The sequence below is a fragment of the Prionailurus bengalensis genome, chromosome A3 (genome assembly GCF_016509475.1).
Source record: "Prionailurus bengalensis isolate Pbe53 chromosome A3, Fcat_Pben_1.1_paternal_pri, whole genome shotgun sequence".
Classification (NCBI taxonomy): Eukaryota; Metazoa; Chordata; class Mammalia; order Carnivora; family Felidae; genus Prionailurus; species Prionailurus bengalensis.
Genome location: NC_057354.1, coordinates 63,687,889 through 63,707,716, shown reverse-complemented (window position 1 = coordinate 63,707,716; position 19,828 = coordinate 63,687,889). Strand labels below are relative to the sequence as shown.

The following is a 19,828-nucleotide window of genomic DNA, read 5'->3' as shown; positions in this document are numbered from 1 at the left end:
TATTCCCAGTAAATTAATCCAGCTCCATTATTGAGGCAGTATTCTTGTGAGTATTTTGCCTGCTAGCCCATGTTTTTGTTGTTGTTGTTGTTGTTGTTGTTGTTAGTATTTTTAAATAATTTCTACATACAGCATAGGGCTTGAACCCACAACCCCGAGATCAAGAGTCACATGCTCCACCAACTCCGCCAGCCAGGCACCCCTAGACCATGTATTTTTGAGATCTTTGGGAATGTGAGCTATTACAACCCCTGTGTGAGTTTTGGGAATTGTCTTTTTCAGTCTCTCAAAAGGTCTTGGATAGTTCCCTAGGCTGCAGATTGTTGCCTCACTCAGATGTGATTGTAAGGACTCCGCTAAAGACTGAGGCCAGTTCTGCAGATCTCCAGAGCTCTCGGCCAGGGTCTCTTCTCTCTGGTAGTCTACACTGCAACAAGTTGTAACTAGTCCCTTCCAGGAAAGTATTTTTAAGTCTTCAAGTTCAAAACTGTTACATTGGTGAGTTTGTCTTATTGTAGATACAGAAAAGTTTCAGCCTGTGGTAATTTGGCATTATTCATAGCATATTTTTAAGCATTTGTAACTAGGTGATTTCTTTCGCTCTCTCCCACCACAAAAACTATTAAAAATTCGGAATGTAATCAATGTTGTTACAGTCTAGTATCTTAGGATTAATGTAGCTTTCTGTTCTTTTATTTGATGCTGAATCAAACAGTATGTATATTTTAAAATCCCTTTGCAGGACATTTAATACAACTATTAAAACAGTCACCTATCCCATGCTTCTCCAGGGTCTTGTACTCTAGTTTAGAATTGGCTGAATGAGAAGACAACTGGGTGCTCATCTGCATTCCCAATAGAGTCCAGATTAACCCTCAGCAACTGCCGGGAGGATGAACACAGAAGAGATTCACTTAGTTACTCCTTACCAAAAGTAAAGACTATGAAGGATTATTCATAGTCATTCGAAATGTAAGAAGTTCTAGAGCATTAAATGAGATACTGTAGTCACTTTAGCTAATCATAAGGGAAACTTGAATATGCATTTCAATACTGGAATGCAATTTTGGGATAGTTCTCTACCCTTAATATAAACTGCCTTTTAAAAAAAGTAAAATAAAAAAACCAAATAAACTGCCTTCTAGTAGTACGTCCAGGGTCTGTGAGGAAATAGTTCCTAGCATGTGTTCTGTAACCTGTTGGCCCAGATTAATTTTTTATGCTATCCCACAATAGTTTTGAAATACCAATACTGTTTTCTCCATGTCTTCTGAGAGTAGTGTTTGGTGAGCTAGTATTTCTGTAAATTGATCATCTCAAGACCTGGTCATTGATTACCAATCAAGTATATGCCTTTCTGGGGTGCCTGGGTGGCTCATTTGGTTAAGCATCTGACTCTTGATTTTGGCTCGGGTCATGATACCAGGGTCATGGGGTTGAGCCCCGTATCGGGCTCTGTGCTGAGCATGGAGCCCACTTGAGATTCTCTCTCTCTCTCTCTCTCTCTCTCTCTCTCTCTCTCTCCCCCTTTCTCTCCCCCTCTCGCATTCTCTCTTTGAAAGAAAAAGAAGTATATGCCTTCCTAAAATTTTCCAGTTTAGGGGCGCCTGGGTGGCGCAGTCGGTTAAGCGTCCGACTTCAGCCAGGTCACGATCTCGCGGTCTGCGAGTTCGAGCCCCGCGTCAGGCTCTGGGCTGATGGCTCAGAGCCTGGAGCCTGCTTCCAATTCTGTGTCTCCCTCTCTCTCTGCCCCTCTCCCGTTCATGCTCTGTCTCTCTCTGTCCCAAAAATAAATAAACGTTGAAAAAAAAAAAAAAAATTTTCCAGTTTATAAATTGTCTGTTAACATTTGAAGGCAAAGTCACCTGTAGAAAACTATTTAAATTCAATACTGCTTAGTGAAGATGAGATTATTTAAGATTATTAGGGAATTCTTAACTCTAAACTTTTTTTAAAAAATAAGGCTGTTTTTAAGACTATTTTAAAGGGCATTTTAGATCTGACTGATAAAGTTAGTAAATTCCTATGTCAGATTCAAGGCAGGCTGACATTAAGTATGAGTAAGACTTTTCTTTCCTCCTAATAATAGTGCTAGCTGAACAAAGTTCAAATAAGAAAGAGGGCAGTATACATATTATATATTACTGAAACCTACCACCAGAAATATTGAGTCACTTCTAAGACACAAAATGTCACTGAAGCTAGTTCACAACTTGGCTGGGAATATACCATGTCAAAAATATACCATGTCAAAAAGATAAATGTTTCCAAATTGGCATGCCAGTATTTAAGTCTTTTTTGCTACAGAAACAGAGTTCTGTGATAGAAGGAGGGATTTCCTGACCCAATGGCAATAGTCTAAACTTGGCAAGTAGGAGTTTGTTTATTCCATTGAAGTGGTGCTCCTTTCCATGTGTTGGGGGAAAAAAATGAAGTTTCTGGCATTACCCTATTGAATTCACCAAGTTAAATGCCGGATTGTAAGGCCCTCTTTTCGGTCAGAAAAGATGCTCCCATTCATGACATCTTTATAGGAGCAGAGGAAGTATTTCATGAACTATGGTTTAAGTGCTCAGAAATTTTAACTTATTTGTGTGTGCCAAATGCTGGGACCACAAGATAATAGGTTCATCCTTGAATCCAAGGATGAACAGGAAACTTACCGTCACCAAGTTGTTCATAGTTGGGAGACCAGAAAGTAAGAAAGCACCTGCAAACTGGTCTTGATCATTACCAACATGTAGAGGAGAAGGTACTATGTCTTCTACCAAGGTCAAGGGAGGGATGAGTCCGGGCTAAGATGTGCAGAAAAGGTGCTGAGCTGAGTATTAAAGGATGAGTAAGAATTTGTTTAAGGCAAAGGAAGTGCATTCCAATGATCTCTTCTAAGTTGTGAGGTTTGGACTTTGAGTCATGGCTTTGAGCCATTGAAAGATTTGTGTAATGAAGGTAAGGCTGACAGTGATATTCAAAGAGGAGAGAAATGGGTGCAGGTAAGGGAAGGTGATCCACAGTTTGTGGGGTCCTTTGAGTTGCCTTTTGAGGGACCTGTGAAACTTTATTTAGCTGTTAAAAAAAATTTTTTTTTTAGAGATGGAGAGCACAGAGAGGGGCAGAGAGAAAGGGAGGGAGAGAATCTCAAGTAGGCTCTGCATTTAGTGTGAAGCCCGATGCAAGACTCCATCTCACAACCCTGAGATCATGACTTGAGCCAAAATCAAGAGTCAGATGCTTAACACACTGAGCCTCCTAGGCGCCCCAGATGGATTTGTTTTGTTTTGTTTTGTTTTGTTTTGTTTTGTTTTAAATAATCTGTGTGCCCAATATGGGGCTTGAACTCATGACCCTGAGATAAAGAGTCACATGTTGTACCAGCTGAGCCGGCCTTTCTCAGTCTTTCTCTTTCTACTGTACCTAGCCTTTCTAAGTCTGTTTCATCTTCTGTGAAACAAGGAATTTTAAAACCTACAGGATTGTCTTAAATATAAGGAATATATTTATATTCCTTATAAATCATAAGGAATATTCTTATATTCCTTATAAAACATAAGGAATATTCTTATATTCCTTATAAAACATAAGGAATATTCTTATATTCCTTATAAATCATAAGGAATATTCTTATATTCCTTATAAAACATAAGGAATATTCTTATATTCCTTATAAAACATAAGGAATATTCTTATATTCCTTATAAAACATAAGGAATATTCTTATATTCCTTATAAAACATAAGGAATTTTAAAACCTACAGGATTGTCTTAAAAATAAGTAAAAAAATATGAGGTACCTGGAACCCAGTACAGAGGATTGCTTAAGGAGCAGATAGGAAGGAAATTTTTGAAAGGAGTCCTTTGAAAGGAGAAGCATCAGTAGGAGACTGGTGGAGAATGATCAACAACACAAATCTCAAAACTTAGTCAAGGGAGATTAAAAAGCGTTAGTTGAAATTTGAATTGAGATTAGTGGTTATTTTAGCAAGAGTACTTTCAGTGGAGGTTTGAGGCCAGAGACCAGAGAGCAGTGAACATTCAGTGAAGAAGTGTTGCCTTTTCTTGACAAAAACTTAGTTTTAAAAGATTCTGCACTTTTTCTTTGAACCTGTGCCATCCATCATGAAGGTTCACATTCAAGGTAGTGCTTTTAGTCATTGTCAGTTGTTTTAGATAAATGTACAGTTTTGAAAGTTTATTTCTCAGCCTTTCCTAGGTACTTATTGCCAGGTTGGAGGGCAGTTTAGTATCTTAATATTTTTTATTTTATGTACGTTGATGTTTGGTGAGAGATATGATTAAGTAGCTTTTCTTAAAAAAGGAAGCCCAGCTTATTAATGTTGAGCATTGGAATAGAGATGCAACATTTAGACCAGAGATAGTGTTTGTCTTTTTTTTATTTATTTATTAATAAGAATTTTTTATTTTTTATTTATTTTATTTTTTATTTTTTAAAATTTACACCCAAATTATTTAATGTTTGTCTTCTACTATGGAGTTTTCAAACATTCACAAAAGTAGACTCCCAAGTAACCATTAGCAAACAGTTAAGATTTAGACCATCTTGTTTCATTTGTTTCCTCCCCTGCACCCCACCCCCCCCTTGGACTGTTTAAATTACAGACCTCTTGTCATTCTACCTATAAATACTTCAGTATACACCTCAGAACTTACTTTAAATACAACAACATGACCACTATAATATTATCACACCTGACAAAATTAGCAGTACCTGAGAAGAGGGATTCATCAGCTTCCCAAAAAGGGGTCCATGATACCAAAAAGGTGACAAACCGCTCTTAAGTCTTGCCACTTATTGTTGTGTGCTTTGGGGCATTGGCTTCTAACTTGCCTGCAAACTTCCCTGCTTCTCACTCCCCCACCACCCTGCACCCCTACCAATTCCTTAGATGTGGTAGGTACCCATAGGTTAAGATTCCTTGGAGGGGCGCCTGGGTGGTGCAGTCAGTTAAGCGTCCGACTTCGGCCAGGTCACGATCTCGCGGTCCGGGAGTTCGAGCCCCGCGTCGGGCTCTGGGCTGATGGCTCAGAGCCTGGAGCCTGTTTCTGATTCTGTGTCTCCCTCTCTCTCTGCCCCTCCCCCGTTCATGCTCTGTCTCTCTCTGTCCCAAAAATAAAATAAAAACGTTGAAAAAAAAAAAAAAAAAGATTCCTTGGAATTAGGGGCGCCTGGGTGGCTCGGTCGGTTAAGCGTCCGACTTCGGCTCAGGTCATGATCTCGCGGTCTGTGAGTTCGAGCCCCGCGTCGGGTTCTGTGCTGACAGCTCAAAGCCTGGAGCCTGTTTCAGATTCTGTGTCTCCCTCTCTCTGACCCTCCCCCATACATGCTCTGTCTCTCTCTGTCTCAAAAATAAATAAACGTTAAAAAAAAAAAAATTTTTAAAAAAAGATTCCTTGGAATTAAATCAAAGCTGTTTCTGGCCTGGTCAGAAAAGATGCCTTATTTTTATCAATATAGACTTTACTGTATCTTACATTCACTGTGCGGCATTATATTTTCATATCTTGAGTTCTCACCCTTCTTTCAGTTAACTATTTGGCAAAATAAAAGTTTTTTTTTTTCTTTTCTTTTTGCATATGGAAACGTCAAGTAGTCCAAGGAGGCTGCACTGTAGTCAGTGGATGGGCGAGATGAAAACTCTCATTAATAGTTGAGACATTGTTTTCTGCTACAGCCCTAAGCTATGATTTTTAGGTCAGTTTATCATTTCTTCTGTTAACTGATTTCTCAAAGAATTTTTCCCAAATGAAAACAAACACTATACTAAACACAGGGCTTCATACACATTTTTTTTTTTTTAATTTTTTTTTCAACGTTTTTTATTTATTTTGAGACAGAGCATGAACGGGGGAGGGGCAGAGAGAGAGGGAGACACAGAATCAGAAACAGGCTCCAGGCTCCGAGCCATCAGCCCAGAGCCCGACGCGGGGCTCGAACTCACGGACCGCGAGATCGTGACCTGGCTGAAGTCGGACGCTTAACCGACTGCGCCACCCAGGCGCCCCATACACATTTTTTTCTACACCTATAGCTAAGAGTCCATCTTCTTTTTCCAAAATTCCTTAATGTGCATCAGTGGGAGGGATGATTTCATCATGCATGGTCATGTTTGTAGTTTTTATTTTGAAATAATTATGGAATCATAGGAAGTTGCAAAGATAGGACACAGAAGGCCTATGTGCTCTCTACCCATTTCCCCCCACTGGTTATATCTTACATAATTATAGTACATTATCAAAACACATTGGTATAATGTGTGTGTATAGTTCTGACATATTATATTGTGTGTGTAGCTTTGCGTAACCATCACTGCAGTGATGATAAAGAACTACTCTATTACCATAGTTATCCTGCATACCCCCCCCCCAGGACTCCCCCTGTAGTCCTACCCCTGCCCCCACCCCATCCTTAACCTGTGGCAACCACTAATTTGTTTTCAATTTATATAATTCTGTTATTTTGCAAAGATAATATGAATGGACACACAAAGTAAATCATGTTTTGAGACAGGCCTGTTTTTACTCAGCATAATGCCCCTGAAATTCATCTAAGTTTTTGGTGTGTGTTGATAGTGCATTCTGAAAAAAATAATTTTTTTAAGATTTTATTTTATTTTTATATTTTAATTTTTTTTTTCAACGTTTATTTATTTTTGGGACAGAGAGAGACAGAGCATGAACAGGGGAGGGGCAGAGAGAGAGGGAGACACAGAATCGGAAACAGGCTCCAGGCTCTGAGCCATCAGCCCAGAGCCTGACGCGGGGCTCGAACTCCCGGACCGCGAGATTGTGACCTGGCTGAAGTCGGATGCTTAACCGACTGTGCCACCCAGGCACCCCTATTTTTATATTTTAAATGTTTATTTATTTTGAGAGAGAGAGAGAAGAGAGTGCATGCATGCGCGTGAGATGGGGGAGGGACAGAGAGAGAGGGGGACAGCGAATCCCAAGCAGCCTCTGTACTGTCAGCCAGAGCTTGATGGGGGACTTGAACTCACAAACTGAGACATCACAACCTGAGCTGAAATCAAGAGTTGGATATTTAACCAACTGAACCACCCAGGCACCTCTTAAGATTTTATTTTATTTTGCTTTGTTTTGTTTTATTTTATTTTACTTATTTTTTTTTTAATTTTATTTTTTTAAATTTACATCCAAATTAGTTAGCATATAGTGTAACAATGATTTGAGGAGTAGATTCCTTAATGCCCTTACCCATTTAGCCCATCACTCTTCCCACAACCCCTCCAGTAACCCTCTGTTTGTTCTCCATATTTAAGTCTCTTATGTTTTGTCCCCGCCCTGTTTTTATATTATTTTTGCTTCCCTTATGTTCATCTGTTTTGTCTCAAAGTCCTCATATGAGTGAAGTCATATGATATTTGTCTTTCTCTGACTAATTTCACTTAGCATAATACCCTCCAGTTCCATCCACATAGTTGCAAATGGTGAGATTTCATTCTTTTTGATTGCCGAGTAATACTCCATTGTATATATATACCACATCTTCTTTATCCATTCATCCATCGATGGACATTTGGGCTCTTTCCGTACTTTGGCTATTGTTGATAGTGCTGCTATAAACATGGGGGTGCATGTGTCCCTTTGAAACAGCACACCTGTATCCCTTGGATAGATGCCTAGTAGTGCAATTGCTGGGTCGTAGGGTAGTTCTATTTTTAACTTTTTGAGGAACCTCCACACTGTTTTCCAAAGTGGCTGCACCAGCTTGCATTCCCACCAACAGTGCAAAAGAGATCCTCTTTCTCTGCATCCTCACCAACATCTGTTGTTGCCTGAGTTGTTAATGTTAGCCATTCTGACAGGTGTAAGGTGGTATCTCATTGTGGTTTTGATTTGTAATTCCCTGATAATGAGTGATGTTGAGCATGTTTTCATGTGTCGGTTGGCCATCTGGATGTCTTCTTTGGAGAAGTGTCTATTCATGTCTTTTGCCCATTTCTTCACTGGATTATTTGTTTTTTGGGTGTAGAGTTTGAGAAGTTCTTTATAGATTTTGGATACTAACCCTTTATGTGATATGTCGTTTGCAAATATCTTCTCCCATTCTGTCAGTTGCCTTTTAGTTTTGCTGATTGTTTCCTTTGCTGTGCAGAAGCTTTTTATTTTGATGAGGTCCCAGTAGTTTGTTTTTGCTTTTGTTTCCATTGCCTGTAGAGACCTGTTGAGTAAGAAGTGTCTGTGGCCAAGATCGAAAAGGTTTTTGCCTGCTTTCTCCTTGAGGATTTTGATGGCTTCCTGTCGTATGTTTAGGTCTTTCATCCATTTTGAGTGTATTTTTGTGTATGGTGTAAGAAAGTGGTCCAGGTTCATTTTTCTGCATGTTGCTGTCCAGTTTTCCCAGCACCATTTGCTGAAGAGACTGTCTTTATTCCATTGGATATTCTTTCCTGCTTTGTCAAAGATTAGTTGGCCATACGTTTGTGGGTCCATTTCTGGGTTCTCTTTTCTGTTCCATTGACCTGAGTGTCTGTTCTTGTGCCAGTACCATACTATCTTGATGATTACAGCTTTGTAGCATAGCTTGAAGTCCAGGATTGTGATGCCTTCCTGCTTTGGTTTTCTTTTTCAAGATTGCTTTAGCTATCAGGGTCTCTTCTGGTTCCATACAAATTTTAAGATTATTTGTTCTAGTTCTGTGAAGAATCCTGGTGTTATTTTGAGAGGGATTAAGATTTTATTTTTAAATAATATCTATCTGCACCCAGCATGAGGCTCAGACTTACAACCCCGAGATAAAGAGTTGCATTCTCTACTGACTGAGCCACCCTGGCGCCCCCATTCTGAATATGTTTTTTTTTTTTTTTAATTTTTTTTTTCCAACGTTTATTTATTTTTGGGACAGAGAGAGACAGAGCATGAACGGGGGAGGGGCAGAGAGAGAGGGAGACACAGAATCGGAAACAGGCTCCAGGCTCTGAGCCATCAGCCCAGAGCCCGATGCGGGGCTCGAACTCCCGGACTGCGAGATCGTGACCTGGCTGAAGTCGGACGCTTAACCGACTGCGCCACCCAGGCGCTCCTCTGAATATGTTTTTAGAATAAAAAATAAGTGCCTTGTTAACTCCATATACCAAAATTCAGTCCACTCAAAGCTGCCCAACATCAAGTTTAAAAAGGTATAGATTTAAAAAGGCTTGTAGATTTTGTGGGTATTTTACAATGTAAATATATGTAGTAAATATAGTCTGTAAGTTTTAGTAAATTATATTTGCATTATAAAATTACCATTAAGGGGTGCCTTGGTGGCTCGGGCGGTTGAGTGTCCCGATTCCTGAGTTTGGCTTGGGTCATGATCTCACGGTTAGTGGGTTTGCGCCCCATGTCAGTCTCTGTGCCGACAGTGTGCAGCCTGGGTTTCTGCTGCTATCCCACTCATGCTTTCTCTTCCCAAAATAAACAAACGTTAAAAAAATAAAATTACCATTAAAACACAGTCTTTTTAAAGTAGATGATATATTTAAATTAAATGTACAGAACTTGTAGACATTAAATTTATGAAGCTTAAAAATAGTGTAAGACTGGTTACACTGGTTCACTGGTTATCCTGTTTCATAAATGGCTTTTCATTTAAATAGGAGAAATTTGGGTGAGACATTCTTTTCGTTTTCTTTGGAGTAATTTCAGATGTATAGAAAATTGGAAGGATGGTACAAAGAACTCTTATATGCCCCGTTTACTAACTTTTAGCATTTTTCGACATTATTTTTCTACATTGTTATTATTCATTCACTCTATCAATGATTATACACCCATGCTTATTGTGTGTATGCATATGTACATGTATCAATCAATGTACACACATATACATAATAAAATTTATGATTTTGGGGGTGTTATTCTAAAGAATAAGGATATTCTTTTTGTTTGTTTGTTTGTTAAGGTTTTATTTTTAAGTAATCTGTATACCCTACAAGGAGCTTGAACTTAGAAGGGTACATGCTCTACTGACTGAACCACCCAGGGGCCCCGCTACACAACAAGGATATTGTTACACAACCACAGCACAGTTTACAAATTCAGAAAATTTAACATTGATGGAATACTTTTATCTAATATGGCTCTTTTTATTCTAGATAGATAGATAGATTTACGTATGTATGTATGTATGTATGTGTGTGTGTATGTATGTATTCCCCCCCCTCTCTTCCAGAAGCTCCTTCATGGATGGATGTTATCCTTTTTCTTTAATTTTCTCTAATCCAGAATGTTTCTTCAGCTTTTATCTTTTACGACATTAACATTTTGGGGGAATACAAGCCAGTTATTTTATAGAATATTCCTTACTATGGTTCCCCATGATTAACTTTAGGTTTTACATTCCTGCCTGGAGGAATAGCATTGGAGTGATATTCTGCCCTCAGGGAGTTAAATCTAAAAATCACACATTGTCCATCAGCAATGTCCATTAGTCTAATTTTGATCACCTAGTGAAGATGTTGTTCAATTTCTCCATTATATGGTTTCTATCTTTACTAAGACAAGTAATAAACAGTCTGTGGGAAGATGCTTCGAGAGTATGCATATATATCCTGCTCTTTCAAACTTGGACGCAAAGATTTAGGGATGATTCTTAATGATTCTTGTTTAAATTAATCATTTTTTTTTTAATTTTTTTTTTTTCAACGTTTATTTATTTTTGGGACAGAGAGAGACAGAGCATGAACGGGGGAGGGGCAGAGAGAGAGGGAGACACAGAATCGGAAACAGGCTCCAGGCTCTGAGCCATCAGCCCAGAGCCCGACGCGGGGCTCGAACTCACGGACCGCGAGATCGTGACCTGGCTGAAGTCGGACGCTTAACCGACTGCGCCACCCAGGCGCCCCTAAATTAATCATTATTTTGATTGAGTTCAAAGAGTCAGCCTTTCCAGATTATCCCAAAAATTCAACCTAACTTTGGAAAAATTTATTTACTTACTTTTTTTATGGCTTTTATCTGCATTGCATATAATAGTTGCCAGTGTGTTGTAACTTACAATGTTTTTTAAGCCTCTGGATTTATTTTTAATCCTTTGCTGCCCTCTGCAGGTCTATGGATATAAATCTTTGGAGCAAGGTAAGTACTCCTCATAATGCAATTCATAAGGTGATTTCTAAAATGCTTTTAAGAGCAAAAGTTATAGTAGTTTCGTACATTTATGATATATTATTATAAATTAATGAATTTTAGAGTCTTGAAATCGGTAGTTTTCAAACTGTCTTCCTAGAGCCTGAAATTGATTATTGCAGTGATCCTTGACTTCGTCCTAAATTCTTCATAAGGTTTTCATCTTTTCCAAAGGACAGCTGTTAACATTATTGCAGTGACGTTTGGCATAAAATTTAATAATTAGTTTTTAAGTTATATATACATATGGACATTTATGTGTCTCTGTATATGAATGATGTATAGATCAATTTTAAATTGCTAGTTTTTTAAAAAGTTAATTGCTTTTATGCAAGAAGTACCGTTACCCTTATGCTGAATTGCAGGAAACATTTGTAGCTAAATAAAATCAGAACATACATCGTTAACAGGAATTTCCAATTTGTATATTTTTTAAAATCTAAATTTCCATAGGGGTGCTTGGGTGGCTCAGTTGGTAGAGGGTCTGACTTCGGCTCAGGTTATGATCTCACAATTTGTGAGTTCTAGCCCCGCATTGGTCTCTGTGCTGACAGCTCAGAGCCTAGAGCCTGCCTCGGATTCTGTGTGTGTCTCTCTCTCTGCTCCTCCCCCACTCATGCTCTGTCTCTCTCTCTCTCTCTCTCTCTCAAAAATAAATAAACATTAAAAAAAAATTTTTTTTTAATCTAAATTTCCTTTAATTCTGTTTTAAGTATTATACTGCCAAACTATACAGTCAGTTATAACTTATGCTTGGGATATCTGTATTTAGAAATGATTTTTTGACTAGAAAGATTTTTTTATTGGTTTATTCATGAAATGTTTTTGTTCAAAATTTAGTATTAAATGTGGCTATCTTACATCTATTAGATGGCTATAAATTACAACTTCTAGTAGGATTATATTGTCTATCTTCTGTACATGTCTGTGTTAGTGAAAAATAGTTTGTAGGTAAGAACTGTTTCATTTTACTTTGTTTTTAAGTACTGTCTACCTTAACTATCCTTTGAATTGCCATTAACTGCAGCATGATTTACATGGTGGAGTAAAGTGGGATGTGGCCAATTTTGCCTAATTTTCTATATTAGCAAATAAATAGTAGTAGAAGTAACTGCATTTTGAGTTGTCAACACTTGTAATATGTGCCAGGCAGTATTTTAAGAGCAAATAAATTCAGTCGTAGAATACCCATAAAGTAGTTTAGAATTCTTAACTCCCTTCTTACTATCTTCAGCCCAAGGATACATAGTCAAACACTGTGTCCAAAAGTTACAAGTCAGTACTATAGGTTTTTGTAATCATTTTCATCATGAAATATGTATTTGGATTTCTTTTGTTAAAATTGGCTTGCAGAATTAATGTTGAAGAATTGGTGGTGTGTATGTCTTTGAGTATTTGTGCATTCCCTTGCTAAGAATCCTTGAGAACAAGCACATTAGAGCTCTTGACCCCTTTGGTTTTAATGCCATTGAAATGACTGGGAAAATGTCGTTTGAAAAAAAAAAACAAAACTAAAAAAAAATTAAGCTATTTACGAGTCCAGGATATTTTTACTTTATTACTTCTGTAATACTTCATTTAAAGGTGGAAACATGATGAGAAATAATACTGGTTGGTAATTCCTATAAGCTCTGTCCTGTTTCTAACAATTTATTTAAAACAATATATAAACAAATCGGTTTAGTGACATTTCATGAAACACTGTAGTTTTTCTTCGACATGGATTTGTTTTGTTTTTGTTTTTAAAGACCTATTATTTAAAAACGAAACAATCTCCTTGGCAGGTGGGGTAGTGTTGAATAACTGTGATATAGAATAATACCTTACTGGGGAGAGGTTTTATTATTTCAAGAATTCAATTTCAGATTGTATTTCTTGTTTGCTTCTCTTGCTGCAATGTGCGCATTTTCTGTCTTACCAGATAACAGAACTGTTGTACAAGGATGGACGTTATTGCCAGGAGCCTCCAGGACCAACGGGTAACGTTTCAATTTCGATGATTGTAACTTATCCACAAATCCATTCTTCTGTGTAATGATGGGCTAGAAGGATTATGGCAGTAAACATTTTCTTTTTGAAAGTGAAATTTGAAAACATTTGGTTATAAATCCTTATATTGATAACTACAACATTTTGAGATCTATGAGGCGTTTGGTTTTATCATTATAATTTTTTTAAAGACAGGGTTGGAGGCTTTTTCCTTCTTAGATATTGAAGAAATGCCTCTTACAGCATCTACCAAAATAGGCTTACAAACCAGTATTCTTAGTGTTTGTTATTTTAATGTTTTGGAGGTATAGTTAATTTTCAATTTGTAAGATAGTAAAAGAGATCTTTAGATTTATTCCTACGTAAATATAATTTATTATCCAAAATGCCTTATTTTGACATTTAATGGTTTTTGTTTTCCACCTAATGAAGCCTAGATGGTTTTCTTTATGAAGGTTTATAAAGAAAACCTATATGGTTTTCTTTAAGAAGGTACCCTTCTTGAAAGTTCAGATTTTCTATTCTAGGTATTAACATATGGCCCTCTACATTTTATGCTTGAACGCATAGGAAAATTACTGTTGTTACAAAACATCTTTGTTAATCTTGGTTTTTCATTGGCTAATAGGCAGCTCTCCACAGGATTACTGCATCTGCTTATTAAAATTATTTAACTTTCTGTACTCAACATTTAGCAGCCATTTCTAATTTTACGTGTTCCCCAAATATTGTCCACAAAAAAAAAAAAAATTAGTACAGAAATGTGTACAAGGCATTTATTTATTCTTCCTACTCATGGTTTGGACAGGAAAGGGGTAAGGCCTTGGGCAGGACCACTTCTGTCACAGAGTGGTGGAAAAAAATAGATTGAAGTAAGATTCAGTATTGAAAAGCTGTCACTCGGTCTGAAAATAATTAATATTCCTTTCACTCACCAGTTAGATATGTGCTCCCAAACCACATAATCTCTATGCCTCAGTGATCATTGTTGCCATTTCAGAGCCTCTCATCAGGGTGACATCTCACACCAAAATGATTTCTTATAAATTAATCTTGATAACATGACAGTCTCAGTAATTTTAGTGGAATGCTTTCTCTTGTTTTTTTCCACAGAAGCTGTTGGCTATTTTCTTTATAACTTGATTGACAGCATGAGTGACTCAGAGGTACAGGCCAAGGAGGAGCGTTTGAGACAATACTTCCATCAGCTGAAGGAGATGGTACCATTTCATTTTTTGCTATATAATGCCTGTCCTGTCTGACATGTATCTATTAGATTTGAAATTGCTGCTTTTAAGTACAACCAGACCACTTCTCAATGACATACACGAGTTGGAGACTTAAATTATGTCTGAGATAATTTCTGTTAGACAAATTTCAGTTTGGTTGTCTAAAACTCAGGATGTTTTTTTTTTTTCTTCCTCCTTTCCCTTTGCACAGAATGTAAAAATTCCTGAAAATATCTACAGAGGCATTCGTAATCTACTGGATAGCTACCACGTTCCTGAATTGATTAAGGTGTGTGAAATAGTAAACTTTTTAAAAATGCTTGATTTATATATAAAAGCATGTTAAAATTTTACTTAAGTGTGATGCTTTTGGGCAAAAAAAGTTTACATGGCAACCATGAAAATAAGGTTTTTTTCATTGATGGTTGGTAAATATTGCTTATATATCTCAAAGAATGTGTTTAAAACATTAATTACAATGGTTAATGAAGTATGAATAGAATTTCTGGAAGATTTTGAAAAGATGAAAACATAGTAAAATGAGCTGAAACTCCTAAAATCTGCTTTTGACATTTGCTGATATACTTTTCCATATGTTTTTTAATTCTAATTTAAATCTCAATTTTAGGATGTTAATATGTTGGTTGACAGAGAGAAGATAGACTCTCGAAAAGTAAGTAGGTTTTTTTGAGTAGATTCTAGATGCTATATAACCACCACATTTAATGAGAATTCTAGATTGTGTCCTTATAAAACCAGTGATTCCTAACATTTTTGTCATCAGTACATATCTAAGAAGTTAGTAACAGCTATTCCCTATGTTAGAAAAATCAGCATATCTAAGAAATTCGCATATGTATCTCAGGAACTTCAAAAACCCTTGGAGTGTATCCATATCCGGCTCCCCAGATTAATATCCTTGATAGCACTTTTGACATCTAGGAAAGGTCAGTTTAAAGGGAAGAATGACAAGGGGTACATTTTCTTTTAGTAGTAAATTTCTCTTTTCTTTCCATTCCTGTAGACTACGCAGCTTACATCATCTGTTTTGGAGTCTACACTTGAAAAACTAAAAGCTGAAAATCAACCTATAGGAGATGTCCTAAAACAACTCATACTAGTGCTTTGTTCAGAAGAGGTAATATTTGTTTAAGTATTTCAAATATGCCATTAAGGTAAAAAAAAAAAATTCTTATAGATAAAAGTAAGAAAGCCAAATATAATATTTATGATTTTCACAATTGATTATTATACATCATGTGTGAAGAGTGCAATTAAATGAAAGGTTAACTAATTTCAGCTACACCTTGAATGGCATGTTTTCGGGTTGCTGTAGTTTGTTTACGATAATCTGCAAAGTGAATGATAGTAACAGCCGTGATAGGTTTATCATACATGCCAAATGTCCTTTCAAGCCATGGCTCCGGTCTCTTATATCTAGATTGTCAAGCAACTGATACATGCAGTAGTCATTTGCAAGTCAAATATTACTAGGTTGTTAATGCAGGGATTGAAATTCCATTTTCCTGCTGGAAAAAAGCTCTTTCTGAGATAAAGGGTCTCTTGCATTTTTTCAGCAGGCGTCCAGCTGTACTTTGTGTTCGTTTTAGTGTGTGTCTGCAATTTGTGGTATATCACTAGACTTTCTCAGTTTCTAGTTCAATATGATTTGGTTGTATGCCTGTGTTTCTAGGGGAAAAAAGCATAACTGAGTTTAAGATTATAACATGGTACTGTTGAATTGTAAAATATTTCTTCACTTGGATATTAAAGTAGACTGTGAGGAGCTTTGCGATGATACATATTTCTCTGTGTGGACATTGGACTGCGAGTAGGAGCTGACTTGGTACACATTTAATTTGGACATCTTTTTTTACAATACAGTACCTACAAAGCTAAAACATCAGATTTGGCATAGCAGCTCATGTTGCGTTACATGTGACAAATCTTTTAAACCCTACATATGTATCTTGGCTGCTTTTGAAAGGTGAATAAAAACACCCCAAGGAGAAAGGTGAAATTATTAACACCGGATCCATTTGTTTTTAAAGTGCTATTAACTTTTTCTACACTCCGAGTGTTAAACTTAGAGATTTTACATTTTTACTTTTATATCATTTTATACCATCTTCCTTCTTTCTTTTTTACTTCTGTCCTTTATTTTAGAACATGCAAAAAGCTCTTGAATTGAAAGCAAAATATGAATCGGACATGGTTGTTGGTGGCTATGCAGCTTTAATAAATTTGTGCTGTCGACATGATAATGCAGAAGATGCATTGAACCTGAAACAAGAATTGTGAGTACCCTGGCACTGGAACAAATCATCAGCATTTATGCGGATAGTCAGTCCTTCATGGATCGTGTAAATTGAATATTCCTCTTATAGAATGTAATTTTTAAAAAATCTTTTTTGTCAGTGTTTTTTGAAATTTCATAAAATGACTCCCTTTGATTAATTGCAGCTTGTTTTCAGCAAAGAGTCTTTGTTTAAGTATGATAAGACATCCTGTGCCTGAAAGCCAAGGATTTTTCCCCATTGATTATTCTACAACTGCATATCACAACAGGGGTGATTATAAGGCTTAACATTCCCCTTTCTCTTCTGTAGTGTGAACAACATTCTGTCCATTTCTCAGGTATCTTTGGTTTCCCATCCTGATAGATTTTTTAATTAAAAATAATGTCTTTGAGTATTTCAATGTTTATCACAAAGTTAGAATCACGTAAAGTGCCACGAAGCGAAGAGTTCCTTCGTTTGTAACATTTGCAGATGGTGTGATGCAATAAACATGTAGTGTTAGGTTTTTACCCTTTTGTCACTTTGAGTATAATTACATGTGAATTTGAATATGGCTTCAAAAATAAACCTTCACAGAAATGTAGAGGCCTACGCTAATAACAGTTCAGAACAACTGATGAGTTTTGAAAAGTGATAACATGGATATTGCAGTTCTTTTCACAGTCAACTTTTAACATAACATAAATGTGCCTTTAATTTTTAGTGACCGTTTAGATCCATCTGCTGTCCTTGACACCAGCAAGTATGTAGGCCTTGTAAAAGTATTGGGAAAACATGGCAAGCTCCAAGGTAAGCCTCGGCACATAAAGGAAATAGGTGATGCAAGTATCTTGCCACTGGAGTAACATGTGAATTGATATTAATGGTATATCATGTCCTGCAAAGTGCTTGAACGCTTTGCATACAAATTTGCATGTGAATCCATCCAGAGCTGCGTGGACAGTGTAGGCCATTAGTTTTAATGGATTGGCAAGCTTGTCATTTACATTTGCACAGCTCAGTGCTTTTTGCATTTCTACAGCTAGTTTTTATTAGCATTGCTGTTTGGATTGAGTTTGAAGATCATGACTTATGGCACAATTTGCTTATATGCCTGCACTAATGGCTTTGTTTTTGCTTAAGAACATCTGAAGGCTGAACGTAAAACCTATAAACATACCCTTTATTTAAGAATATGATTTCTGTTGTAGTCTTTGTCTTAACTTTTAATAACATTAACAAAAAATGTATATACCTTAATAAGTTTTCATTTAGAAGTTTGCAGGGAAAACCTTGCTGATTTTACAACTGAGATGCATGCTGTAATTTTCTCACTGTTGAGATAATACTAAGCCTAATTACTTACACTTGATCATATATTCTTACTGTTTGCTTGTTTCTTAAATTTCTCATTGGGCTTGATTTTGAAACTTCCTTTTTAGCCTTCCTCTCCTTTTTATTTCTAGAGAAGATATTTAAAGAAAATTTTTACAGTGAAAAATGTAAGGAGGAAATACTTGATCTGAACGTTGAATTTTTTCTTGGGACGTCCTTCTAATACAGAAAACTCTTTATAAGCATTAGCCTGCTTTTTAAAAATCACTTTTTGTAAAACGGTCAAAACATTTTGTCTGGGCAATAATTAAGAACAACATTATAAAAATGCACTTATTCCATATCCTAAAATGTTTGTTTCTGCCTTCCTAATGAAGCTTAATGAATCTAATGTATTAACATGCAGTCTTTTGGAAAGCTTTCATTGGCTCTGCTTGGCTAATTAGTATCGACATAGCAAACAGGCCCTATCGGTATCAGACCATTAGTCTGGCTGTATATACAGTGTAAACACATCTTTATTATCTGGCCTCCTGACAAGCCATCTGCTGAAGAAACAATGATGTGATTTAGCAGATGTTAGCTTTGAACGATAAAAGCCTCCATTTAGGAGGATCTTACAGCTATAGGGCAGACCGTACAGGGTTATGTGGTGCAGAGTGGGCACACAGTCCCTATCTATAATTTGTAGTCAAAGTTGCAGGGAAATGATAAAACCATGCTATTGTGGATTTATAATTGTAGTCTCGTTTAGAAATGCAAGTAGTAATTAACTTGAAATCGGCATTATACACTAGAATTTACATTCCTGCTGGGCTTGAAATGCTGTTTTAATAGCAGTTTGTTTTCCCTACATGAAATTACCTAAGGGTCTTTTGTGTTACTTCATTGTAGATGCTATTAACATTCTAAAGGAGATGAAAGAGAAGGATGTTCTTATCAAAGATGCAACAGTCTTGTCCTTTTTCCACATCCTGAATGGCGCAGCTTTAAGAGGTGAAACTGAAACAGTAAAACAGTTGCACAAAGCCATCATGACTCTGGGGTTAGCGAAACCATCCACTGCCTTAAGTTCCCCACTGGTCACTCTGTATCTGGAAAAGTAAGTTAAGTGAATTATGAATTTTAAATCTTGGTATTCAAATAATGAGGCTAATCATTTGGGAATTACACTTTGTAAATACTCTGTGGTGCTATGGAAGCCTTGGAGGTTATTTACCACAAATAAGAGGACTTTTATGGGCTAGATGACGTTGAAAATGACCAGCAGCTCTGTGGCCCTATGGCTTACTTCTCAATGGATTGGTGTGCGCTGAATTTTTTTGTGGGGCATGTGATGATATCACATGAAATTGAATCTAATTTTTCCCAGTTATGAGCCTTAGAGGTGTTAATTATTAATATAAGAAGGAAGCATTCTCTGGGGCTTTTGATTCTGCATCCTGATTGTTATTCGAGTAGTAATGTAGCAGCATCTCTTTGGTGCTCCTTTTCTCCATGTTGTAATTGATTTTAATAGTATGTGCCAATACAGGTTTTCTAGCTTTGATAAATGCTGTAGAGGATGTCTATGTGCATTGGAGGAGGAAGATGAATTTTGTAGATAGGGTGAGGTTTACTTAGTTTGAAAATTTTTACATTCGATAGCAACTGATATGCTCTAATATGCCCAATTTAAGGTATTATTTGCAATACAAATCATAAAAATCAACCCTGCTCTCTTGCAGTGAGTAAAACATTTTAGTAAGACCACTATGCACCCTTTATTATATCTTCTTTTCCTTTTGCATTTGTTTTCCCTTTTTTTGCCTTTTTAAAAAAAATTTCTTACATCTTTCCTCTTTATCATCT

The 19,828-nt window shown here is 36.7% G+C and overlaps 1 protein-coding gene across 1 annotated transcript in view; it reads left to right on the top strand.

Annotated features, from left to right (window-relative positions):
* LRPPRC (leucine rich pentatricopeptide repeat containing) overlaps nt 1-19,828 on the top strand; it is a 113,408-nt gene that overhangs the window by 39,925 nt on the left and 53,655 nt on the right. The window contains exons 15-23 of the mRNA XM_043603283.1: nt 11,067-11,094; nt 13,067-13,124; nt 14,248-14,354; nt 14,575-14,652; nt 14,992-15,036; nt 15,388-15,501; nt 16,530-16,660; nt 17,367-17,452; nt 18,872-19,079. Coding sequence (XP_043459218.1) covers nt 11,067-11,094; nt 13,067-13,124; nt 14,248-14,354; nt 14,575-14,652; nt 14,992-15,036; nt 15,388-15,501; nt 16,530-16,660; nt 17,367-17,452; nt 18,872-19,079 — 855 coding nt within the window. The remainder of the gene's footprint in view (nt 1-11,066; nt 11,095-13,066; nt 13,125-14,247; nt 14,355-14,574; nt 14,653-14,991; nt 15,037-15,387; nt 15,502-16,529; nt 16,661-17,366; nt 17,453-18,871; nt 19,080-19,828) is intronic.